The sequence below is a fragment of the Aphelocoma coerulescens genome, chromosome 2 (assembly GCF_041296385.1).
Source record: "Aphelocoma coerulescens isolate FSJ_1873_10779 chromosome 2, UR_Acoe_1.0, whole genome shotgun sequence".
Classification (NCBI taxonomy): domain Eukaryota; kingdom Metazoa; phylum Chordata; class Aves; order Passeriformes; family Corvidae; genus Aphelocoma; species Aphelocoma coerulescens.
In genome coordinates, this window is record NC_091015.1 from 106,484,187 (window position 1) to 106,507,831 (window position 23,645).

At 38.0% G+C, this 23,645-nt stretch overlaps 1 protein-coding gene across 15 annotated transcripts in view; it reads left to right on the top strand.

Moving 5' to 3' along the window:
• Window positions 1-23,645, top strand: part of MBP (myelin basic protein) — a 111,356-nt gene that overhangs the window by 13,849 nt on the left and 73,862 nt on the right. For 10 of the 15 annotated variants that reach the window (XM_069004310.1, XM_069004306.1, XM_069004305.1 and 7 more), the window contains exon 2: window positions 13,185-13,259. In XM_069004310.1, the coding sequence (XP_068860411.1) occupies window positions 13,209-13,259 (51 nt within the window). In that variant the 5' untranslated portion in view covers window positions 13,185-13,208. Of the gene's footprint in view, window positions 1-3,413; window positions 3,442-5,926; window positions 6,103-13,044; window positions 13,082-13,184; window positions 13,260-23,645 lie in introns of those variants that run through there. The other 5 variants (XM_069004311.1, XM_069004309.1, XM_069004308.1 and 2 more) reach the window with 3 other exon arrangements.

The window sequence follows — 23,645 nt, forward strand, 5'->3', positions numbered from 1 at the left end:
CAATGTTTATGTGGTCTGGTATCACACAATTATTGTAAAAATTAAGCTATCATTAGAAACTAAAAGATATACTTAAATTTTTCACTTCAACCCATCATAAAGAGCAACACTAACTCTTCATTAGAGAGATTCTTGTGACTGCTGTCCTAAGAGAAGTTCGTAACAAAGAGCAAGAAGTAGCCAAGTCACAAGAGTACTATCGGTTCATATGAAACAGAAAATAAAAACTCTGGTGGAAACTGAGGCAAGGAATTATAGTTCAGACTGAAGAGAATGCTGAGTAGCATTGCTGAGGGACATACACAGGGAGTTTCTGGCCAAGAGAGATTTCCTTCTGCTTGCAAATTCTGTATTTGCAATATAAGATCAGGCAGGTTGCGGGAGCAGAGCATGAAAAAAATCCCTTTGTGAAAAATTATGTATTCTGGATTATGTTTGGATATGGACAATTTGCACTGGGCAGATGGTAAGTAAGTGATGGGCAAGAAAATTGTATTGCTGGAGTGTCATGATGTGAAATGAGCAAAATGGTACCAAAATCACCCCCAAAATTATTAGGTGCCCTTGTTTCTGTGATGTTGTGACACCACTTGTTCATCAACTTGTGCATGTTCCAGTCCCACTGGACCTGGCATCACTGTGCATCTGATTCTGTTATCATCTGCTTCACCTTTTCCCCATGTGGGATTTGAGAGAACATTTGTGGTATGATCTGCAAACCTCTTCCATTTTAGCAGACCACCAGTATCTGGTGACATTTTCAGTGCTTTAGGATGTTTATATTATGTAGTTGGAAAGATAAGGGAAACTTATGTGCATTACTAATTGAATTTAAGAGTGAAAAAAGTACACTCTGACGTATCCAAACAGATTAAATGTTTACATACAAGTGTGTTAAAAAAAACCCCAAAACAGTTCTGGTGATAATTGCTTTGCACTTTGCTTAGCTTCAAACATACAGAGTCTGGAGTGCTTTTAGCTTGTGTTTTTAAACATCCTTGCTAGATACTATGAAGCCTGTGGTTTTGGGGGTGGAGCTGTGTTTTTGATCAGGGTGTTTTTTTCTGAGTGAACATCGTGTGCTTCAAGATAGTGAATGGGGAAAACACCTTTTTCTTTTTTTTTTTTTTCCCCCTAGCATTGCTGAATTTTTGTTGTGGACATTGGCATTAATTTTGGCAGATGCTCAGATACCAAACTGGGAATGGATTTACTAACAGATACTTACCTATAAACAGTGATGCATTAGTGTTACTGGATGCACCAGAAGAAAGTAGTGATGAAAACAGTAGCATAAGCTTAGTAAATGCGAGTTTGGTAATTCAGAATTATTTTTAGGTCTTAAAGTGCCACAGACTAAATATCAGGGACCACAGTGGGGCAATGTTGAAGTAAAGAAGGGACTATTCATTTGGGAGTGAAAGACTCCAGCTGTAACATCTCAAACCTATCACAACTGCTAACTTAAATAGCTGAATTTCCACTTAATTTATTATAAATTAGCTAAAACCTGTTGGTATAACTTAATTGCTTGCAATTCAGTAGAAGCTGATGTATGATGGTACATTAAATAAAAGACCCATTGCTTTCACTCATAGCTAACTCATGTGAGTGTTAAATGACAGGTTTTGATTTGGGTATTGATGACTTGTATTGATAACTGTGTTTATAACATGAGTAGTTGTTTGAAATTGCTGTAGATGAATTAAGAGTTGGATTGTAGTAGGTTGGGTAGAGATATTGTTTGAAGTGAGAAGTAAAGAATTCAGCCAAACCAGCAGCTCAATATCTCACTTCTGAAAGGTTTTAATTCTCTTAATATGTGGGATGGGAAGCACCATTATCAATTGAGTCAATGATGTGATGCACACACAGATTGCTGCAAGAGTTTGTTACATAGTTTGTTCTATGCATAGGTGATATAAAGTTTCGGTCATAGACTGAGGAAATATTATTCATTATTGTGTTTCCATGGAGAAGTGTTTACTGCAGAGTGTTTGAGGAGGGGAATTTAAGGACTCTTTTGGAATATAGTCTTAGAGGAATGTAATGAACAGAGCAGTTGGTTTGTAAATTATTTGGAAAATAGGGGTGAAAGAGACTTGAAGAGCCTTTTATGAAGCCCCTAATCTATCTAATGCTGAGAATTAGGTGTCTCAGAATAGTACCCAATGTAGTCAATGAGCAAAGGCTCCTGAAAGTCAGTATCCATGCAAACAAAGTGTGTTTCACTGCTGTTCCAGTTCCTGGAGCTGCAGAAGGGCAGAGGTGGACTTTGTGTGTGTCTCACAATTGTTTCCTGAGGGCCAGTGCTCACAAACTTACAGAAGAGCTGGTTAGCCAAGACCCTGCCGTGCTGTGGTTGGGATGGAGATCAGCTCTTTCCCAAAGGGTTCCGACCTGTATTTCCTGCTTCAAGGAGCAGGCTGCCAAGGTAGAGGCTGTTGAGCAGGAGTCATGCTCTCTTTCTTCAGTAAATGCATGTCTTTGTGCAGCGAGAGTTACAGTTTTCCCATACTCACACTGATCCCTTACAGGATAAAGTGAGAGAGCTCAGAGTAGGGAGTAAAGTCTGTTTGTCTAGTATCTTACATTGCAGTAAAATCCAGCTGGCTAAAAGCTATCACATTTCTTTTCTGTTCCGGCTTTCCAGACTATTGCTGGTTTTGTGATTTTTGTCTTGTTTGGAGCTTTGATTATTTTATCCTTTTTTAAAGTCAGTTGTCAGTGTATGAACAGATTCAGAAAAAGGTAGGCCCTCTCTGCCGCCTCTCCCTTCCCACCCCAGTGTTCCAGGTACATTGTTTAGAAATACAGATTGAAATATCCCCAGGCAAAAGGAGTGGCCTGTGTCATTTGCGGCTGTTCTGCCGTGGTAAGAGCCACACCATTCATGCAGTCCCTGAAATACAGTGGTCAAACTCTTGCTTTCTATCTTGAACACAGCTAGGTTTTTTCTCTCCTCTGGTTCTCCCAAAGCCCTGCTCACCTGATGTTTAGAAATGCTATGACTTTTAGTTTAGATTTATATGTAGGCAGTGTGTATTTTCTCCTCCTCCAACGCTCATTTAGCTTTGCTTTACTTAGGCAGGACACGTCATGAGCTTTTAGTCTTATCTCTGTCTAATAGATTCCTGTTGTTGCTCCCCTCATCTTCATCTGTTCTAGTAAAAAATTCATGTTGTTAAATACGGCTGACCAGAATTGTACCTTCTATTCAGCTGGTGTTATGCTAGTGGCTTGTGTGATGACTTTAATTCTTCCCTGTCTTATCTGGAAATATTCCCTCATGATACAATGTAGGTCTGTTTGTCTGTCTCTTTTTAATCTATTTTCCCCTTGCCAGATCACACTGGTGACTCACAGTTACCCTGTGATCAAGCCAGACTGATCTTGCCCTTCCGTATCGTCCAAAACGATCCCTGGTTTCCCACATCCTGTGTGAGTGTGCTAATCACAAGCTTATTATCTCATAGTATGGGTGACCTTCTGCTATAGCTGTTTAGAAAAAAAAAAAAGGCGGGGAGTGGGTTCTTGCAGTGGTTTCCACTCTGTCTTGTGATAATCTTGAGCCTGATAGTTCACATTTTCTGTGTTTGAGACAAAGTTGGCTGAATGAAGACCTAGGATGTCAGAGAAATAACCTCATTGTATATTGATGGGGTTCTGGTGTAAAATCATGTGATGCTGCTGGGCTGTATCATTGTAGCTGGAGTGTTATTTTGCACGATGGATGGCAGAAGTTGAAGTCCATGAAGCACTTGTAAAATAAGAAAGGAGGCGTGTGTTGTGATTACAAACCACTGGCATTATGTTGTAGCTGAAAACGGGTTTTCAGAATTACAGCTCTGGATTTAATTTTCTAATGTCTGCCAAAGCTTCTCACGTGGGCTGTAAGTAATTTTTTATGTATTGTCCTTACCCTATCTCTGCCTTTGCTCTATATGTGTAATATGGGAGAAAGGTTTATCTTCTGGTCATGTGTTTTGTCTACTTATGTTGCAAGACCTTTAGGGAAGGAACTTCCTCACTATCTTTGCATACTGTCTGGAAATCTGCTCTTGGCTGGAGGCTGTGGACCCTGTCACAAATAATGGCATTTGAAACATTTTCTTCTTTTAAAAAAATATTTAGTTAACAATAAAATAGTTTACAAGTGCAACTTGTTCGAGAATAAGATATTCTTGTGGTGGGTGCTGCAAATATTATATACAAGCTTAGTTAACTTTTAATAATATAGTGGATTTGAGATATATTTTGGTAATCATGATTGAAAGTGAATACACTGCTTGTCTCCTTATTGAAACATATTTTTTTACTCCTTTATTTTGATATGTTGCCAGACTTTGTTGTCTTTTTCTTTTGTACACTGATAAATGGTGAACTGCATTGCAAAACCATGCTGAAAAAATGAGTGTTTGGCCTGTCGCATGCTTTTGTCTTCCTTTTAACATGAAATAAACAATCTGGTTTGCTTTTTAATGAAAGAAGGGAAGATAATGGTCTTGTGTACATTTAGAACATTCTCATGTTCAAATGGAAATTTTCCCCTGGGTCTGTCATTGTTCTCTTCAATAGTTACTCTAAGTAATGACTCTTTCTATATTGGCTTTGAATGTACCCCTGATAAAGATTGGGAAAACAACATCAGCACATGACATTTAAGATTTTGATAAAATGAGACAATGTTCAAGTATGAGGCACGAGTTCTTGAAAGTATATTTGAAGAAGCACACAAGTATAATAATTATGTCAGGGTGATGTTTCTCATGCAGATTTCAGCTGCTGTTACTCATTAATTATTTAAAATTCCAAGTGCAACAACTCACAGCTGAGTGACTGTAACCTGCTGAGCCTCTGACCTAAACAATTAAAGCCAAAACATCTGGATTTTCCATTTGAAGAGAAGATAAATTGATTTATTTATTTCTCAGCTATACAATTATCCTTAGCAAAAAATGTATTTTGCTTTCTCTCCTCAGAAGGGAAAGCAAATCTGTGTATCATCACCAGAGAAAATCCCAAACTGGGATCATAGTATCTGTGTTTCCAGACAGGAATTTCTGAGGCCAGAAAAATTGCTCCTCTACAGCTTTCTGAGTTACTTTGTTCTTACACTTAATTTACTGATTTCGGAGAAGAGGAGTTTTCGAATCTTTACTTAAGCTTCATGAGGTGTCACTTGGAACTTGAATAGCAAACCATCTCTGACTGGAGAACTGTCATGTTTGTGTTAACGGACTGGGGAAAATGCTAAGCTGTTAGGAGGCTGCCACATGAACTTTGAACGTTCTTGCATGTCTTCAGCATGCTTACAAATTAAAATACTGAGGATGGAGTCTTCATCAAATTACTTTAAAAAGTACTCTAAAAGCATAATTTCATGTATGAACGCTCAGACAATAAGGTTAGCCAAAAGAAGTGAGAAGCACAATGCACAAGAAGACAGAAATACAAGCATATAGTGAAGGATGCATTTTTTCTGTGTCAGAAAAGAAACATGGGGTTTTGTGCCTCTTTGGCAGTGTGTTTATGGGAAGGAGGGGAGGGACATGGCTGTAGAGAAGTAGATTGGGCCAAAGGGAGTCAACTCAGAGTGTGGTGAAAGTCAGACCCTTTTGCAATATCAATATGCCAAATGTTACAGAGGAGAATCTACAGGAAATCCATCTGTTGGTTGATATGTTTGCAGTATAGATAACATATATGAAGTCAGAAGAGAGAGAGACAAAGATCAGGGAGAGAGATATACTTTTTTTTTTTTTTAATTTTTTTTTTTTAATTGAGAAGGATATAGTGATTCAGTGTTATCTCACAGCACAGTTAATGCTGTCTGAAGAGGGTGAATCATCTCCTTGTCCCATCTGTTGGTCTGTTGAATATGAGAAGAGCAGGCATACAGTGACTTTAATTCCTGTGTGTTTAGAACTGCAGGTGTGCATTTTGTCATCAGTCTCTACAAAGTGTTAATGAAATACGGATCATCAAAGTGCCTGTGTTCTCTGGGAAGCTGAGGTGACCTACTTCACTTTGAAAGGGAGAAAATACCACTCACCATTTGGAGAGGGCTTGTTTTTCTAAGCAGAGAACGGGGGAAAAAAAGTGAGTTATCGAATATATCTTGGTTTTATTCTCTTGGCGTTTTTAAATCTTTATGTGAAAATAGGTAGTAGTTCTTGTCTGTTTTCAGAATACCTTAATCTCCGAAACTGAATGTCTTCAAGTAACAAACAATTATAATTGTCTGTATCATTTCTGAGTTGATTTTTTTTTCCCCTCTGGTACTGTTAAGATTATTACTTAGGCCTGAAATTCTCTATTATTTGAATTTGAATTTTGTTCTTTTTTAATTTTCCTGGTTAATACTGCTCTTGGGTTATATATTCTTGTGTGGTGTTTCATATTTTTCAAAACTACTTAAGAATTTAGGAAAAATTTCTAACTTTTAGTTGTTAACTCACTGAGGCAGAAAGTTGAAGTTCACAGCTGTGGAAGTATATCCCTACTGGTTAAAAGTGGTGGAAAGCACTGGTCTAAGGAGTCTACTGCATATCTAGGTCTACAGATACCTAGAATGAGGCTATGATACGTCTCTGTTCTTAAACTTTATATCTTTCTCAGTCCCTTTTTTTTTTTCTTTATTTTCATTAGATAATTTATTTTACTGTAGTATCAAATTATTTTGTCTCTGGAGCATACAGGTGCTGAAAAAAATAAGTGATGATTGTGTGTGATCCTTTTTGGAGAGCTGGGAAAAATTGGTCCTTGCTCCAAAGTTTTGTGTGCCACGCAGACCTAAACCTATATGAAAAAAAAAAATAACTCCCAGCCTATTTTGTTGTGGTGTTCTGCATAAAAGACAGTATGTAGTAAATTAAATGAACCTGTTGATATTAGTGGCTGAGATACAAATAGACAAATTAGTCTTAATTTTGTAGGAGGGCACTATTTTCCTTTTGATACATACATTCAAGGGCAGTGTATGTGTGGCTCTCCCTGTTCCCTAGACTGGGAACACCTGAGAGTCACAAGCATCTCAGCAAAGTCATAGAGGACTTTAAGGAAATCCATGGGTAGTCAAGATCCAGATGTAGGTACAGTGGTAGAAGTGCAGCAAGCAGAAGGGATGGAGCTTGGATGTGCTGAGTGCATCTGTACCTTGCCTTTGGGGTCCCACCTGCCTCCCTCCTCAGATGCACTGGAGGTGATTAGGGAAATTTCCTTATGACCCTGCAGGTGGATTGGCATAGAGTTCACAGGGCTCTGCTGATCTTGATGTTTTAAGATGAACGGTAAACTTGTGGCTAATGCCAAATGATTAGTGCCATCAATGGTTTCTGTTTGCGTAAGGCAGTAGAGATCCCAGCATGTGCTACATGACCTTAGGGGAGCCTTTTTCCATTTGGGAAGCAGGAAAACCCTGTTAAGAAATTTGTTTTAAAATTGTGTCTTTTTTTTATTTCTTAATGGGTGGAACGGGGCTAGTGGTGTTCTAGCAAGGAGAGCGGAGTGGGTTGACGGAAGAAAGGAGACAAAAGCAAGAGAAGCCTATGCTACAGAAAATAAATATATGTGGCTTTTTTTATTGTAATTACACTGTTGTCTAGAATCAAGTTTGGACTATACTCAGCTGTGCTGAGGTGAGATTCCTGGAAATCACATGCTTTTACAAAAAATAATGTGCAATACCCTTCTTGTTGGCAATATAAGAAAATGGTAATCAAAGCAGTCAGGTAACATCTTAAACCTTGGGTCCTGTTTACCCCATGCCTTTGCAACAATGTTTTTTCACAGAATATATTCTCTCTCACTGTTGTAGCCTTTCTCATGTGCTGTAGTGTTGCAGAAAATTTTAGAGAAAATTAAGTAATTTTGGTGTCCTTTGCAATGATACATGAAGTGCATGTAAATTACTGAGCAGCTGTGCTAGGACTGGGGAGTACTTTCTCAGGTAAATTGTGTTGCAGTACTTGGCCCAGCTCTCAAAGGGGAAGTTTTCAGTGGCCTAGGGTCCTTGCTAAGATGCGTGCAGTTATCTATAAACATGGAAATTACTGTAATATCTAGATGGGCCAAGACTGTGATATGCAAGGCACTGTACAAGTCAAATGCATCTGTAAGTACTAAACTCCTTTTGACTTCTCTGATTTATAGGTCATGCCTGCCACTGAAATCTTGGCTTTAATAATTCATGGTGGAACTATGTCTGGAATAATGTGTTTTTCTTTCAGAAGAATTCCTTGGAGAAATATAATTGTGGAAGTCAAAGTGAAATAAAGTTTGATTTAGGAAGTATTGCATGCTTTCACAATAATGAGAAATTAAATCTGTGTTAAATAACAAACTCGTAAGGGATATAAGGCACTATATTTTATGAAATAATTTAACAGTCGAACTAAGAGGGTGGGATTCCTGGGGAGCAGTTTGTCTGTGAGGCAGGTTACTTTTGTTACATGGTTCCTCACATCTGTCTATGAAGCGTCTGACTGTGGTGGCTGATGGATTTAGCTGCAGGTCACTCATTTGTGCCTGCTGGAGGTTTTCTTTCTTAGTGAGTTGGGATATTAGGTTACCATGATGAGGGAATTCTGAAGAAACAGATGAGGCATGCCCAGTGTCTCAGTCTTGTTTGGAAAGAAGATGAAGTGAAAGGCTTCCTTGCAAAGATGCGTATCACACTGAGAGCCTAAAAAAACCACTCAAAGATTTCCATCTAGCTGGCAGCCAGTGCTGTGTGATGTGTGAGCTTGCTTCGCAGGAAGCTGTGGAACCAGGACCTGACTCTACCAAAAACAAACAAAAAACCAACCAACCAAACACACACACAAAAAAAGCCACCAACCAAAAAAACCCCAAAACAACCCACAAAAACTTGGGTGTTTGTAATTAAGAGTTTACATTAGGGGGCTACCAAAATTAGAGAGAATTTGCACATTTCTTAAAAGGAATTACACTTTTTATTTCTAATAAGATCTGTGTATAGTATTAAAATGTCATCTTTACTTGGATAAGAATAGTTATGAATTTAGCCAGAAGTTTTAAGTGAATTCCTCAAATATCTTTATATTCTGTGGTTACCCTTCCCATGTGTGAGTAAGTCTAGGAGCACTTGTAGCTCTGCACTATTACCCAACAACATCAGTCTGTGATGAATGTATATTCCTAGACAAGGTAGTAATTATGTTCTGATACTTGTAAATATGTAAGTCCTTGCATACCTTTATTATTACGTGTTGTTCTGTTGAGTCATAATTAATGTGTGGGAAGAGGTAAGATCATATTTAACAATCCATTTTCAGCATCCTATGATACATATTCAGTAGTTTATGCTTTGAAGTAACCATTAATGTTCAATAAAAGTGCTCTTTGTGGATTGGTTTACAGACTGTTTTGGCTGCTGAAATGCAGTATCACTTATTTAAAGTCTGGTGACTACATGGATGAACTTTTTTCAAGCTCCCATGAGTAAGAAAATGCTATTTTGCAGTTAAAACTGCATAACCTGCAGAAAGTGATGCCATCGAATTTCTTGGTGTATTCAGAAGGTTTGGAGAAGTGTTTTCAGTGAAAATTCTAAATCATAAAGGTCTTTATAGGCCAGTGGGTGTGTATGGGAAGATGATTAGAACCACTTGTTTAGCTACAAATATCAACAGGTAGACTAGAATGGGCTAAAAAAGTGCTACAATTATGCATGTTTCTAAACTGCTACTTTTAATCAACTATTCAGATGAAGATAAATTACATGATCCCAACATAAGTGTATTTTTATAGGTATGTGTTGTGTAGGACAGAGTTTTTCCATCACCTTTTTTTATTTTGAGTTTCAGAAGTAGAAGTTTCTCTCTTGGGTAAGGCACTGGCATTTCTGTAGTGGTTGCTAGTTGGAATTTGGGTTCCTATTGTGAAGAAAGTGGGAGAGCTGCTTGGTCTAGGCTTCCATCAGGTTACCTGTTAGACTAACTCTGTAAGAAGGTGAATTGATGGGAGGAGACACTTTATTTCACTTCCCCAGGCAAAATCCCTTGGCTGTTTTTGGAATTACTTAAAGCAGCTGGCATAGGTGGAGTTATTGCTGTATCAGTCATGGATTGGGAAGTGCCAGGTCATGGCAGCAGAGCTGATTCAGCTTAGTAGGTGGTTGTGGCATAGTGCTGAGGCAGCTGGATGACTCTGCTAGTGGCACTTGCACTGGTGGTTCACAACTTCCTGCCCCAATTCACTCACTTCACCCTAAAGAGTTTTTAGATAGGAGAAGTGTTTTCAACTTTTAGTCCTGTTAAATAGTTTACTCATGTGGCCTGTTATTTTCTGAGTCTCTCAGATGGTTTTAATATGAAACCAGCAACTCCTGATGGGGAGTTTTATAGGGGAGCTGCTGATGTAACTCCATTCACTGCAGGGGTGCAGTGTCCTCTCTCGTTTTGTGACTCACGCTCAGGTGCAAAATCTGTCATCTCACAGGATTCACGAAACTTGAAGAGTTTCACCAGGAAGGTTTTCGGCAAATGCTGTTGTGGTCATAAGCTTGGTCTCATATGCAGGCCTGTTTTGGCAGCTTATTGTTAGATGTGATTCACGTTAGATTCAAAGAAGGTGCTGCATTTCCACAGTACTTCTGTTTGTTTGTTTCTCCATTGCTTGGAGCACCACGACTGTTCTTGTGGCTGTTCATCAGTGCTAAATCATTCATGGATTCCTCTGCAAAGGAGAGTGCTGATCAGCTGATGGACATTGCTGGGAAGTGTAAGAAGCTGATTCTTCACTTCATACAGAGCTGCTTAGTCTGGCAACCTTGTACGTTAGGGAGGTGACTAAAAAGAAAATATGAATCTTTTTCTAGCTGAGATGTTTGGAATAGTTGGCTGCAAGTTCCTACAAAGGTTGTAAACTGAGTAATCCTGTTGAAGACAGTGACTCAACTCATTGCATAAAAATTGGCGTAGGTAGAAACTGTGCAGTATGGTCTCCCTCAGGACAGTAAGAACCAAAGTCAGTGTTTAATTCTTAGTGCTGCAGGGTATACTTTCATCCTGAGGTGTAAATGACCTGTGTGCTCAGTTTTTAGTCAAGTAAGGCAGATTTCAGCTTGAGGCTGAAGTGAAAAATTAAGTCTTTGTTGCTGTAAGTGTTTAAATGTTTATAGGCTTGCATGTATGTAAAGGTTTTACTTCCTTATCAGAAATCTATAGAACAGTTGGCACTATACAATTTCTTTCATAATTCATGCCAGATTCTTGGAAGCCTTTCTTTGCCAAAGCATTACTTAAATTCTCTGTTTAATAGGTAGCATGAAAAAATTTGTAACATTTGGGATACCCTTGCTAGTGCCTGGTTGCTTTTGTCCCTTTGGCTGAAAAGTAGTTTTATTGCTATGTGAGGAATTAATAGCGGTTGCCTGTAGCTAACTTCTCTTCAGTTTAAGCATCTGCATTCATTTATGCATGAAAAAAAGATAAAATCTAGTTGTGAGTGTTTTATGGATACAGGGTAATTGTTCCTGGAGCATTACTCCAAAGACCTGAGGGAGACTAAGGGGGACAGGATCACAAATCTGATTTGCAAGTGTTGTGTTGGCTTCATCATCTGTGTACTTAGATATATGTATGTTATAGGTCAAATTTGATAGTTAATTTTTTGATAAATGAGTGGAAGAATAACACATAGAACATTTGCCTTTATATTCTGCTGTAGACAGTTTTGTATTCCACTTTGCTTTCCTTATGTTGGGAAGTAAGTGATGAGGGGTGAGCTGCTCCTCACAATTTGTAGAGCAACGACCAGTTTGAGGAAGTTCAGCTCTGAAACTCAGTGTATATGAATTTATTTGTATTTTTCCTTGAAAATTTTCAGAACCACAAAAAATATGTGGGTTGGTTGTGCTGATCTCACAATTTGAAAGGATAGGGTTGTTTGGGGTTTTTTTTCATCTTGTATGAAATAGATAGTGCTGTTTAAAAAAAAAATGTTTCCAATTTACCAATAAATTCTATCATGAGTATTCACTCAGTTTGGATGGTTTTTTAGTTTTTATTTTGTGATATCTTAGAAATGGATTTTTATGAGGAATTTTTTAATTGGCTGGCACTTAGATTTTAGAGCAAATTGAGTTCAGTGGGTTGTCAAATGAGCACTGTAGACCCTCAAAATTTGAAATTTATCGCTGGGGTGTTGGGTGGAGTGGTGAAGTGTATGTGTAAATAAATCTATCAGTCTCTCCAGAAGTTGAAGTAGAGATACAAAATAAGATTGATTACTTATGACTGTCCATCACAGACATGTGTACTTTGTCAAAAGCACAGTTTCTTTCTTTAGAAACCTTTTGTACACAAATCAGTGCATGTAGCTCCGGTTATAACAATATATGAGTGTATGTAGCCTATTGTTTTACTTCATGCATGTAATTTAATGTTTCATGACTTCAAATGCTATGATGCACTGCATTCAAATCAGCTGAAGGCAGCAGCTGTGTGTAAGATCCTGTACAAACATGTGCTTCTGTGAGAATATGTAGCACAACCGCAAATGTGCTCTAAAAGCTGAAATTTGAGTGTTGTGGTTTAACCTACATAAGCTCTGTTAGAGCTGAGATACAACAGGATGAGCCAGAAAATACAAAGAAAGAGTTGGCATTACTTTCTTGTGTGCTCATCACGCAAGTGGGAGCTGTAAACAACTCACATGTTCTAACCTCCCCAGCAAATTGTTAGCAGTTTAAGTGTGGTGCTTTTTTCACTAATTGCTGTTTATATAATGGTAAATGTGAATTCAGAAGAACTTACTTGAGCTTGTATGGAAGTTTGTAGTTGTAAGTTACTTGATGCATACTACACTGTTTGTTATCATAAACATAATATCAAAAGACAGGGCTTCTATCTAATTTCTAATCTAGTTTTATGTCCAAATTTCAAAAAGAACATTTCCTTCCCTTATACGTGTTTTGTTGGTTTGTTTTTTTTTTTTTTATAGAAGTAGGAAAGCTTTCTGATACTGCTTAAACTTGCAAAATAGACCAGATAAGCATGGGTTTTTTCCTTAGGATCTTTCACAGACATTACCTTGGATTGTAGAAATTCTTACTGTATGAGAACAATTTCTTTCCTATGTATCAGATTAAAAATTAATTTATATTTCTGTACAAATGTATTGGTTTCAAAAATGTTGTTTTGTTTTTATCTTTTCAGAATTTAAAGTTTTGGTGGTCCATCATGGGGAACCATGTAGGAAAACGAGAGCATAGCACTGAGAAGTCAACCAAGGTGAGTGTAGAAAATTGAAGATAGATGGCTGCTTGGGAAATACGTACTCTGTGAAATCCAGGGGATTTTTAGGACAGTAGTTGTTTACCAGATCACTGTTATCATTACTGTTTTGTAGTTGATACTGTAAAATGACCATGTTTTTGAAAGAGTGTCCTATGAGATGTGGCCAAATGAAGATTTTGTTGTGCTGGATTTAATGAGAGATGTGAAGTCAGATCCACAGCTGATAAGATTCTCAGTCATGGTGGAAATGAATGAAAGAGACTTAGAAGCATGATATTGTAGAAGTTTTTTAAGAGTCAGTGAGCAGAGTTATGTTCTGTGTGTTGACAGTTTTTCATTTGGGCAATCATTGGCTTTATCCATAAGAAAGAAACTATGTAAAAATAGGTAAAATAAGAGGATTTTAAAGGACAAGACTGTCAGCCCAAGGAGATACGCAGCTTTAAAAATCTCCTCCCTAGGGGGAAAAAAAAAAAAAAAAGAAAACTGTCAAAATGTTCATTAAAAGTTAGTATTTGATTCCTAAGCATCTGCTGACACTGTTGTGTTTTCTACACATAATGTGGTGTTCTGTTTGCCTTGTGATAATATCTTGTTTATTTGTTTTTCTGTGTAGTACCGGAAGAGATTTCACACATCTTAAAAAAGGACAGCTTTCTATATATATTTATATGTAAAAAAACCCCTCATGGCTTGTTGCTAGCTCTTGCTATCTTCCCTCCACACATCCTCATCCAAAAATAACAGTTTACAGTCTAAGCCCACACTGTATAAAGCTATTGCCCTTTGCATTGGACATATGATATAAACAGATAGTTCTGTACTTTTTCTGGAGGAATGTGGGTATTTTGCTTTGCTGTGGCAGATAAGCAGCTATCCCCAAAAAGTGTACAAACTAGAACTCATACAGTTGTTAGTTCCTTGCCATCTCCTTTAGGAAAATACGTAAGCACACTGGAAGGAATAGGGAGAAAGCAGCCCAAAGAGAGGGCAGCTGGCTACATGTGGTTTTGTTTTGGGTTGCTGCAGTATTTTGCAAAATGCTTTTGTGGCCCAAAGTTGCAGTTTGAGTACAAACAATAGTATGAATCCCAAGTTGTTGTCTTGTGGTGACTGGTCTTGCAGACATGCCCTTTAGAAAACTGTTGTGCAGCAAAGTCAAATGCACTAAACAGATGCATTTAGCCAAATATTTTGATCCTTTCTGAGTAAGCGTGTGAGATCCAGCAGGTGTGATACATTAAGTTTACAAAGCTTGATGGGCTGTAGTGCACCAACTACCCCCTGCTTTGGTCTTTGACATAAAATTTGGTTAGAAAACCACATTGTATCTTCTTTCCTGCTGTGGGATCACATGTGTTTGATGCATCTGGATGGCAGGAGGGTGAGTTGTGGGGCACATCTGGCTTCAAAAAGCTAAAAATTCTTCGAATTGTAACAGCCTGTGCAAGAGGTGCAAATTCTGTGGTGGTGAGCAAGAGTCAGGTGACCATGAGTCTGCAGTTGTTATATAGGACAGATCAACAGAGAAACAGATTGCTGCAATTCTTTAAAATTCCTTCTTTTTCCTAATTAGTTCATGGAGAATACTTGATAAAATTCATTTACCAAAATTGTTTTGTCAAGCAGGAACTTACTACTGTAGTCCTTCTGTCCTTCACTCATCCTCCTAGAGAGTCAAAAAACCAAAACACCAAACCCCTAAACTTCCAAGTTGCTAGTGCTTGATCAAAATCTCCCTTTATGCACAGAAATGTGTGTAATATCCCTTTATCTAAAACAGCAGTCATGCCACAAGAAATTATAAGGCCACAGATTTAAAATCAGGAAATGTATGGTTAAGGCAGTACTATGGATTCCCTATAGTTAGTCATTCTTGATTCAGTTCTTTCAGGCAGCATTAAATTTCTTCGTGGTTGCATTAACCAAATGTCACAGTGTGTTTTGTTTTTTTCTTCTTTTTTTGAAGTCAGAGTAGGTTTTTCTGTTGTTCAATATTGCTGTAGATGAGAAGTGTTTTCCCACTGATCTTCTAGTGTGCTGTGGGAGACCTGCTGAAGGCCTACAGAGACTACAGTGGAAATGCTGAACTGCCTCTCCTCACTCATAGTGATAGAACTGAAATGGAAGAGGAGAACATCTCATCAAGGGTCTTCCTCAATTTCATTACTTTCACTCTCCAGGCTGTTTACTCTTAAGTCCTTTCCCAAAACTTTAGGACCAAAGAAAAACATAATTTTAGGCAGCTTCTTTGAACCTTTGAGGTCAGGTTTGCAGCCGTTGTAGTGCTCCTGGACTGGCAGACCATTTCTCCTCAGACCTTTTTATGTGTAGTGACATTAAAGAGACTGTTGCCAACTGCAGCAATCACAATTCTTGGTTGTCCAGTAAATGTCCTTTAATCCAGTGATCACTGTGAGGTTGGTTTGGTGGTTTTTTGAGTTGACATCTAGCTTCACTTTACATTTAGGAAATTTGTGTATTTGAATTACAAAATTAGAAATGGACTTCTGGAAAGCAATTACTTTATGAAATGTCTAGGATGATGCTAAGAAGCTTTCAAATTAGGAAATTTGCAAAAGACATTAAGATGGCTTCCCATGCTGTGACACTTCTTTCAAAATACTGTTCTCCTCTTGATATATAAATATGGCAAGCTACAGTGATTATTTAATAAATAATGAGATACTGTGAAATTAAGTGAATGCTTTGAAAAATAATTGGTCTGTTTGACCTGAATAATGTGGAGGAGTGTTTACAAAACCCTTCTGTTTTACTCACAGCAGTAACATACACCACCTCATTTCTGTGGGATGTCTTTCTTGTATGTTTAATGGATCTGCAGTTTTTAGAGTCATAAGATACAAAAAAATTGCTCAATGAACCCAGCATTTTCTTTTCTTTTTACTTTGATTGATACTAAACTCTGCATCTACCTAATGCATTAGTAGATGTTCTAAGTATTTATTTTGTTTACTTTCTTCTTAGCATTAATACTTGGGTTTGAACTTGACATAAATATATCTAAGAACAACAATAACAAAAAGAATGGGCTGTGCAGAGTTTCTTGCCATGAGTTTCTTTAACTTCTCATAGACCTAAATGTAGATGAGTAGACTGAAGATTTTTCTGGTTTTTGTTCAGTTTTAGTTGGTCTGTGATAATTTGTCATCATTATGCTACAAAGTGCCACAATCTCTTTTGCAGTGACTAAAGCTGCCTGTGTTACAACAGCACCGTTCTCTGCTACTCCTCATCAGAGAATTCTGCACAGCACATTATTACCATCCCAAAATCTTCAAACTTTCTTGCTACCTGTGAAAACTGGCCCTTAATTTCATTGATTGTTCAGGAAGAGGGGTTTGGAAGGAAGGTTTCCAGCATTGTCCCCACTTACTCCATAGCAACTACCAAATGCACCTAGTCCAAGTAGCCTGGTTTCCATGGTCACATAGTACAGTGGGGAGCTGGAAACAAAGCTTGTGATCTATAATGAAGGATCAAAACCCACTGCACTGCCATGTCAAGGGATTGCTCAAGAAATTTATACAGGCCTGGGATGTGTTAGATTATTGGAAATTCTGGACTATCTACCTAGTTCATGTCCTTTATGTAAATGGGATGTGCTGTAAATAAACACCAAGGAACCAAATGCCATTGCCACTTCTGGTACCTAGGTCTGAAAAACTTTGGGAAATGTAATTGCGGGCAAAAACTGAAAACAGACATAATGCTGATAAGGCCTTTAGTCTGCAATTTAATGTTTTCTTTGAACTAAAAATAATCTGTTAATAATGACCAAATCTTGCTGGATAGTGAACTTACGAAAAATCTTGCCTTTAATTGCCCTGTGTTATGTACCTAGATTCTATAATGTGTTTTGAGGTGATCGATTTGAGAACTTTAATAAAGTGACTGGTACTCAGTGTTTGAGTGTGGATACAAATATGCTGCTAGCAAGAATTTCTCTTGCTTCTTTCCAGTCCCGTGAGATACTTTTCTCTCTCACGGAAGATATTAGTAGAGTTCTATAAACTATGAACACCTGCAACCTTGCAAACCTTTGTTTATGATACAGTCGGAAAATATTTTGACAATGGATGTTTTAGGATTTTAGCCAATCACCCCAAGGGGTGGCTGATCCTTTGACCAATTAGACTATGAAGAAAAAAGTCTATAAAAGAGTTGTAAAATAAATCAATCTTGCTGTGCAATTCCTGCCTGCTGGATCTCTCTTCTCCTACCCTGTGGGATACTGCGACATTTGAGGAGAGCTCAGCATAACTAGTTCAAGCTAAATTGCTTCAGTAAGCACGTATCAGTAAATCAGATGGGTTCTGTGCTGCTTTAGAGGAGATTCTATTTTCTCTCCTCTTTTTCCCCCCTCATTGCCTTGCTAATGTTCCGAAATCTGCACCCTGACTAAGGCTGCAGTCTGGTAACACTGGCAGAAAATTTTCTGTCTCTTCCTGGTGAGAGGGAGTTGAAATTCTTAACATGACACATGGTGGTAGTTGTACTGTTCACCTCATATATGCTCAACGATCTGCAAGCATAAAAGCTTTCACTGCCTCTCATGGCTTAGGCTGCTTACAGACCTGAGCTCTGTGTGTGGTTTTTGCCAGGTGCTTCCTCTTGGTATGCATCATAAATTATCAAAAAAGGAAAAAAACTAACAGATGAAATATTTTTTACTTGCTTAGTTAATTGCTCTGAAATGTTATTTTCATAAGATAAAAGTTTATTTTTTTTTTTGTACATGCAGTTTGAGAGACACATGACATACAGATTGTATGGATTTTGAAGTTTGGGGTATGCTTTTCTGTAAAAAGTAAACAAACAAAAAGAATAGTCGTATTACCATACAAAATTAATCATGAAGCCTTTTCACTTTTTTTTTTTTCCCCTAGCAAAGTTGCACTGTTTCTATTTTCCAGTGTAATTCTGTATTTTCTCAGAGTTTTACCTTTTTCTGTAAAGCAATAAAGAGTGCAGGAACTATTATGGTGTATTTGCAATTTGATGTATTGATTAAAACACTCCCCCTTGATCTTTTCTGACGGCAAGTGAAAAAAAAGAAAAAAAACTTCAAAATGTTGACAGCACCAGTGCTTTCTGTGAGAGATTTGATGAGATTTTCACCAACCAGTTCTACAAGTTACATATGCACTGTAGAATCCTTATGACCAACTGGTGTCTGGTTAAGTTGGTGCCTGGTACAAGGAAGTGCTGCTTTTGGAAGAGGCAAATCTTCTTTAATGATGTGAAGTTCTGGGCAGTCAGGTTAAGCAATACCAGTTGAATTTGATAGATGTCTGTTTTCCTCAATTTCTACCACCAACCTAGCTTTGCCCTTGAGCAAATCCTCATGTGCTGGCTCTGTCTTCCTATTTCATTCTTAACCTTCATGCTGTCTAACTGGATGGTTTATTGGGACACATGCAGTGTCATTCTGTATTAATAGTAGTGCTTGGAGACCTTGAGTGGAGCCTTCAGGCACTAATGTGCTTCTGCTGGTGAGACGATACCACAGCAATACAGAAATGACTGTACTGTTTGAAACCTCTGAGAATGCCAAGCGTGAAGTAGCTATGACATCTGTCCTCAAAAATTAACCTTAACACCAGCATTCAGTACGGTATCAGAAGCCTGTGTTAATGTTTCAATGAGCAAATAGCTCTACTATGAAGTTAAAAGGAACAACTTATGTATCTAAATCAAAGTAATGTGTTTTAATATTTGACTGTTCATTAAACTCCTAGGGTGCTGAAATTAGTATAGTCAATTGTAGCTGCAGTAGTTAATCTTTCTCATGTCTAAAATATGGCAAGCTCGTCGTAATTTTGTGTGGAACATAAATTGTCCCTGAATTGAAGCTGATACTCCTACACTTCCATGTTTCCCTTTGTTGCATGTGAAGGCTGCTGAAGGTACAGTGTTCTGCTGTGCAAGGAATGGGTGGAAAAGTTACAGGTGAGAGGCAAGGCTGGTGCAAGTGAGGAGCAAGTTCTGGTCCTGCTGCAGCGCCCACTGCTAATGTTTAAGGAGTTGCCTGAATTTTATAACCATTGCAATATATGACTAGATCTGTGTTTCAGTGAAAAAATGAGTAAACGTGTAGGCAATAGTTTCATAAAATAAATTGCAAGTATGTTTTTCTGTTGTGCACACAGTGGCTAAGTACTGGTGCTTCTTGATTTGGGTCTTGAGCTGGTTAAGCGTGCATGGGTGTAAGAGGAAGAGGTGCAGTCGCTGTGGCTGGGGAGGAGGTAGGGTCTTAGGCTTTGTTCTCCCACCCTCAGCCTGCAGAACTCACTAAATGAGGGAAGTGCACTCTGTGCTTTTTAAGGTCTTGTGCTTCAGATGCCATGTTTTTGTGGTAGTTTTCTGCAGTTCCCTCCTTGTTAACTTTGATGTAGAACTAGATACATGTCCTGTCAAATGAGTTTAATGCCAGTGCCACTTAAATTAGCAAGGAGCTGGAAGAACAGGGGTGTAATGCAGTAGGCATTCTTTGTGAACTCTCTGTGAACTGTTCTAGCTGCTGAGATGACTTTTCTAGTAAATCAGCCCATACTTCAGCCTGAGAACATGTTGTTCTGTGTTTTGGCACCTTCGTGTCATAAAAACGAAGGGAAAGTTGTTCATGTTTATAATTTTGAGGAAGCAGTAAGTGACATGGCGATCCTGAAAGGGAGCAGTATCTTCCTTCCTCACATAACCTTTTGTGCTTTTACTGTTGTGGCGGTCATGATCTGGGTGCAGCAGTAATGTTGTATCACCTGCTCTGAAACTGGGTGAGATGAAAATTCTGGTCTGTTACTTTGACCTTGGTTATATTTGAGAAGAGCTTAAAAAATCTTCTGCAGTAATGTGCTACCTTAAAATGCAGTTATATCTGTAAAATAAGTTGTGGTGAAATGTATTTGCCCTTTTAGAGAAATGGCCAAGCTTTACCTTTGGGTATCTGGTGTCAAACCACAGGGGAATCTCCAGTGTCTGAGGCAGCGACTGGCAAACCTGCCCCATAGCACTTACTAAAGCATTAAACCCTGTAAAAAAGTGCGTTTTAAAGTTTCTTCTCATCTTCTTCCTCCTAGTGCTAACTCTGTTGTGTTTGATGCTCCTGGGCAGCAGCTGTAAGGAAGAGTTCTGGGGCCATGTTTTATTTTAATTCTCAGTTTCCCACAGTTGTATTTCTGATAGTGTAACTGACCATGCAGATGGGGTAGTTGTAACACATGGTTTTACACTATGTACCAGTACAGAGTCAAAACACTGCTCACATCTGATGGTAAATATTCTGTCGTGAGAAAAGAGGGTTTCCACATTAAGCTGAGTTGAATTTTGCTCTCAATTGTAAATTCAGCAAGTGTGTAATGGACATCAGAAGGAAAAAGTTGTAGGGCTTTCCCATGCAAAGTATTGCTGACAGTAACTTCTTTTTGCACTTCAGAAGTTGAATTTCTTGAGTAATTGGAACTATTTGTACAGTGAATAAATTTAACTTGTCTGCAGCTACAGTTCAGAAATTGATTTTTCCACTTTGAGCAGAAATGTCACGGAATGCTTTTCCTTTTTATTTAACTTTTTCAGGCGGTCTGCTTTAAGTTGATGGAAATACTCTGGTAGCATTTGCTGGGGGAGAAAAAAAGGTTTTTGTAAAAGGAAATAAAAAAACTTTCAAGCAGAATAATATGATGTTACTCTTGATTGTTGAGATAAGGTTCGCTCTTAAAAACAATCTGATCTTTCAGTGCAGCATCCAGTGGATGTGGCCATAAAGATAGCAAAATTTGCATAGAGCTGAAAGCCACAAGATAGATACCAGTTACCTTGGAGCATTTGGGGGACTTCTGAGCATCAGTTGCAATCAAGAAGAGGCAATAATGGAAATCTTGCATTTTTGTCACAGTGCCACAGAGTGATGGTCAGGCTGGTCTGGCTGGACTTAGAATTGAAAGCTGATTTTAGGGAGGCCTGAGGGGACTCAGCTTGCTCGGAACTCTAGGCAGCTCAAAAAACATTGAAAAGACACTAGAGCCAGAAATCTTAGCAAGTCTTTTACCAATGAGATAGATCTTCAAATAGGCACTTATCAAAACATCACCATTTTTGGGTCCTCAGTTATACCTGTTCAGTATAAGAGCTTCAGGAATGGATTCACTGATGGTGCAGACATTTTCAGATGAATTATGGAAATACCAGTATACTGGAGGTGTTTTGATTTAAAAAAATAGAGACTCTGATGTTGAAATCTGAATCATTTGGGGTTTTTCTAGTTTTAGTTTTGTGGTCATAGCTAACTTACCCGTCTAGCTCCTTCCTTTATCTTCCTTCTATTTCTTTCACCCAGTTTCTTCCTGCATGCTACTTTCTGGCAGCACCTCTGATGCAGTCAAAATGCATTGCTTTGATTTTTCTGAGGTCTTAGAAATAATACTTAGTTGCTAACAGTGCTCAGGAACAATAAAGAGATGGCCAGCTAACAGGCAGTCTGATCAGGAAGGTGTGAACACCATAGAAGAAAATGGAGAAAATTTGCACTTTCCTGACACGTATCCACTGGAAAAATTACTTTCTCTTCAAGCCAGTTCTTTCTCTTCATGTTATAATATGACTTTCTACAACCTTCACAGCCTACCACAGTACACTGCTTTGCAAAGCAAACCAATAGTGCCATTGTCAGGATTTGAAAGCTGAAAATCAAAGTCATATTCTGTTATTTTTATGACCAACTATCATTGTCACTTATATACTGTTTTGGCATGAAGTTGTTTTGGATTTTTGTATTTTCACCTTCTACCTGTTAAAGAATTTGTTTTATGCAGCAAATGCAAGAACTTTTGTGTGTTCCTTGGGGAGAGATGTGGCTAGAATTTGTCCATGTGAAGTGAACTGTGCAAAAACTTCAAATCCCACTTCTGTTTCTTTCATGCATGCATAGGTAAGCATGCACAGGTGTGTACTGAAAAAAGTACAAGTGTAGGTTTAAAAAATATTTTTATATAAATGCAAGTTATATAAATTCAAGTATTGATGCTCTGCTTCTGCCCCTGTATGGCTGCACATGTGCTTGCTGTATTAGTCTTGAAAGGCAGGACTGGTGGTAGCCTTTCACCCTGGGGAGTCTGACTATTCATTCTGATCTTCCCTGTGAACTACAGACTAAATGTTTTCTCAGTGTTAAGCCAGAGCTTTCCACTGCCGATGAAACTTGCCTTATGGTGCACAGCGATAAAGCCTGAGTAATCAGTACTTTTTTTTTTTTCTTTTAAACTCTTGTCTGAAATTCCAGACAATTTTGGGTTTTTGAGACTTGGAAGATGAAAGATTGGTGCATGTGAGACTCAGAATGTCAAGTCAGTGCCTGTAACAGTTGAGAAATATTTATATATCATAAAATACATTGAATATATTTCAATACTTACTATATATTGATTTAAAATTAAATATCTTTAATATATTTAACAAATATATAGTACTAGTATAAATAAATATATCTTCATGTTTTAGAAGAGGCTTCAGACCTCATAGTAGGTGAGACCCACTGCACAAAGTAACAACTGTTTTGTCTTTGGTATGCTACTGCACAGAAGACTGTTTGGGATGTGTGTTTGGGATGATTGACATTACTTCTGGAGCTTGGTCACATGAGATGAGATTCTAGGTCAAGGCTGTGCATAACGTTATATGTTTGTGCTGAAATAAGTAACTTGTCGTGCTGCAGGATACTTGCTGATAGATACTTGCTGAGAGGAGGTCTTCTATGTTGTGGTGCTAATTTCCATCAGAATCAAATCTGTGTTAGGAGAAAACCTATGTTATATATTTTATTTGAGAGAAACGGAACCACTGTAATCTATTACATTCAGATTGGCTTAAATGAAGCGTATTTGTTTGTAGGTGCTGACAATGTGTCCTGAACATTGTTAGGATTCTTGCAGATTCATTTACTTGACAAATTAATTTTAATGTTGGTATTTTTTTTCTACAATGCAATATTTTAAAAAAAAAAATCTTGAAAAAAATAGGTGAAATACCTAATAATAAAAATTAAGCTTTTACTCCTTTTCCTCTTGTTTTGACTTAAGTGTTTTGTGTTCTACTTTCCTGAAGTCTTCTCAGGAAGGGAAGGGATAGAACTCCATTCAGGAATCTCTTCAGTATACCTTTTCTGTCTGTTGCCTTCTTTTCCTTTCCAGTGGCATCTTATCTGTTGTTTTTAATTTTTTTTTATTATTATATTATGCTGTGCTATATAGTCTTTATAAGGATTGCTAAAATGATATAAAAATGAAAGTTTTATGGAGCCTGAGGGAAAGGAGGCCACAAGATCCCTGTCATTGGATGTGTTCGGTTGGGATGGGGAGCTCTGGA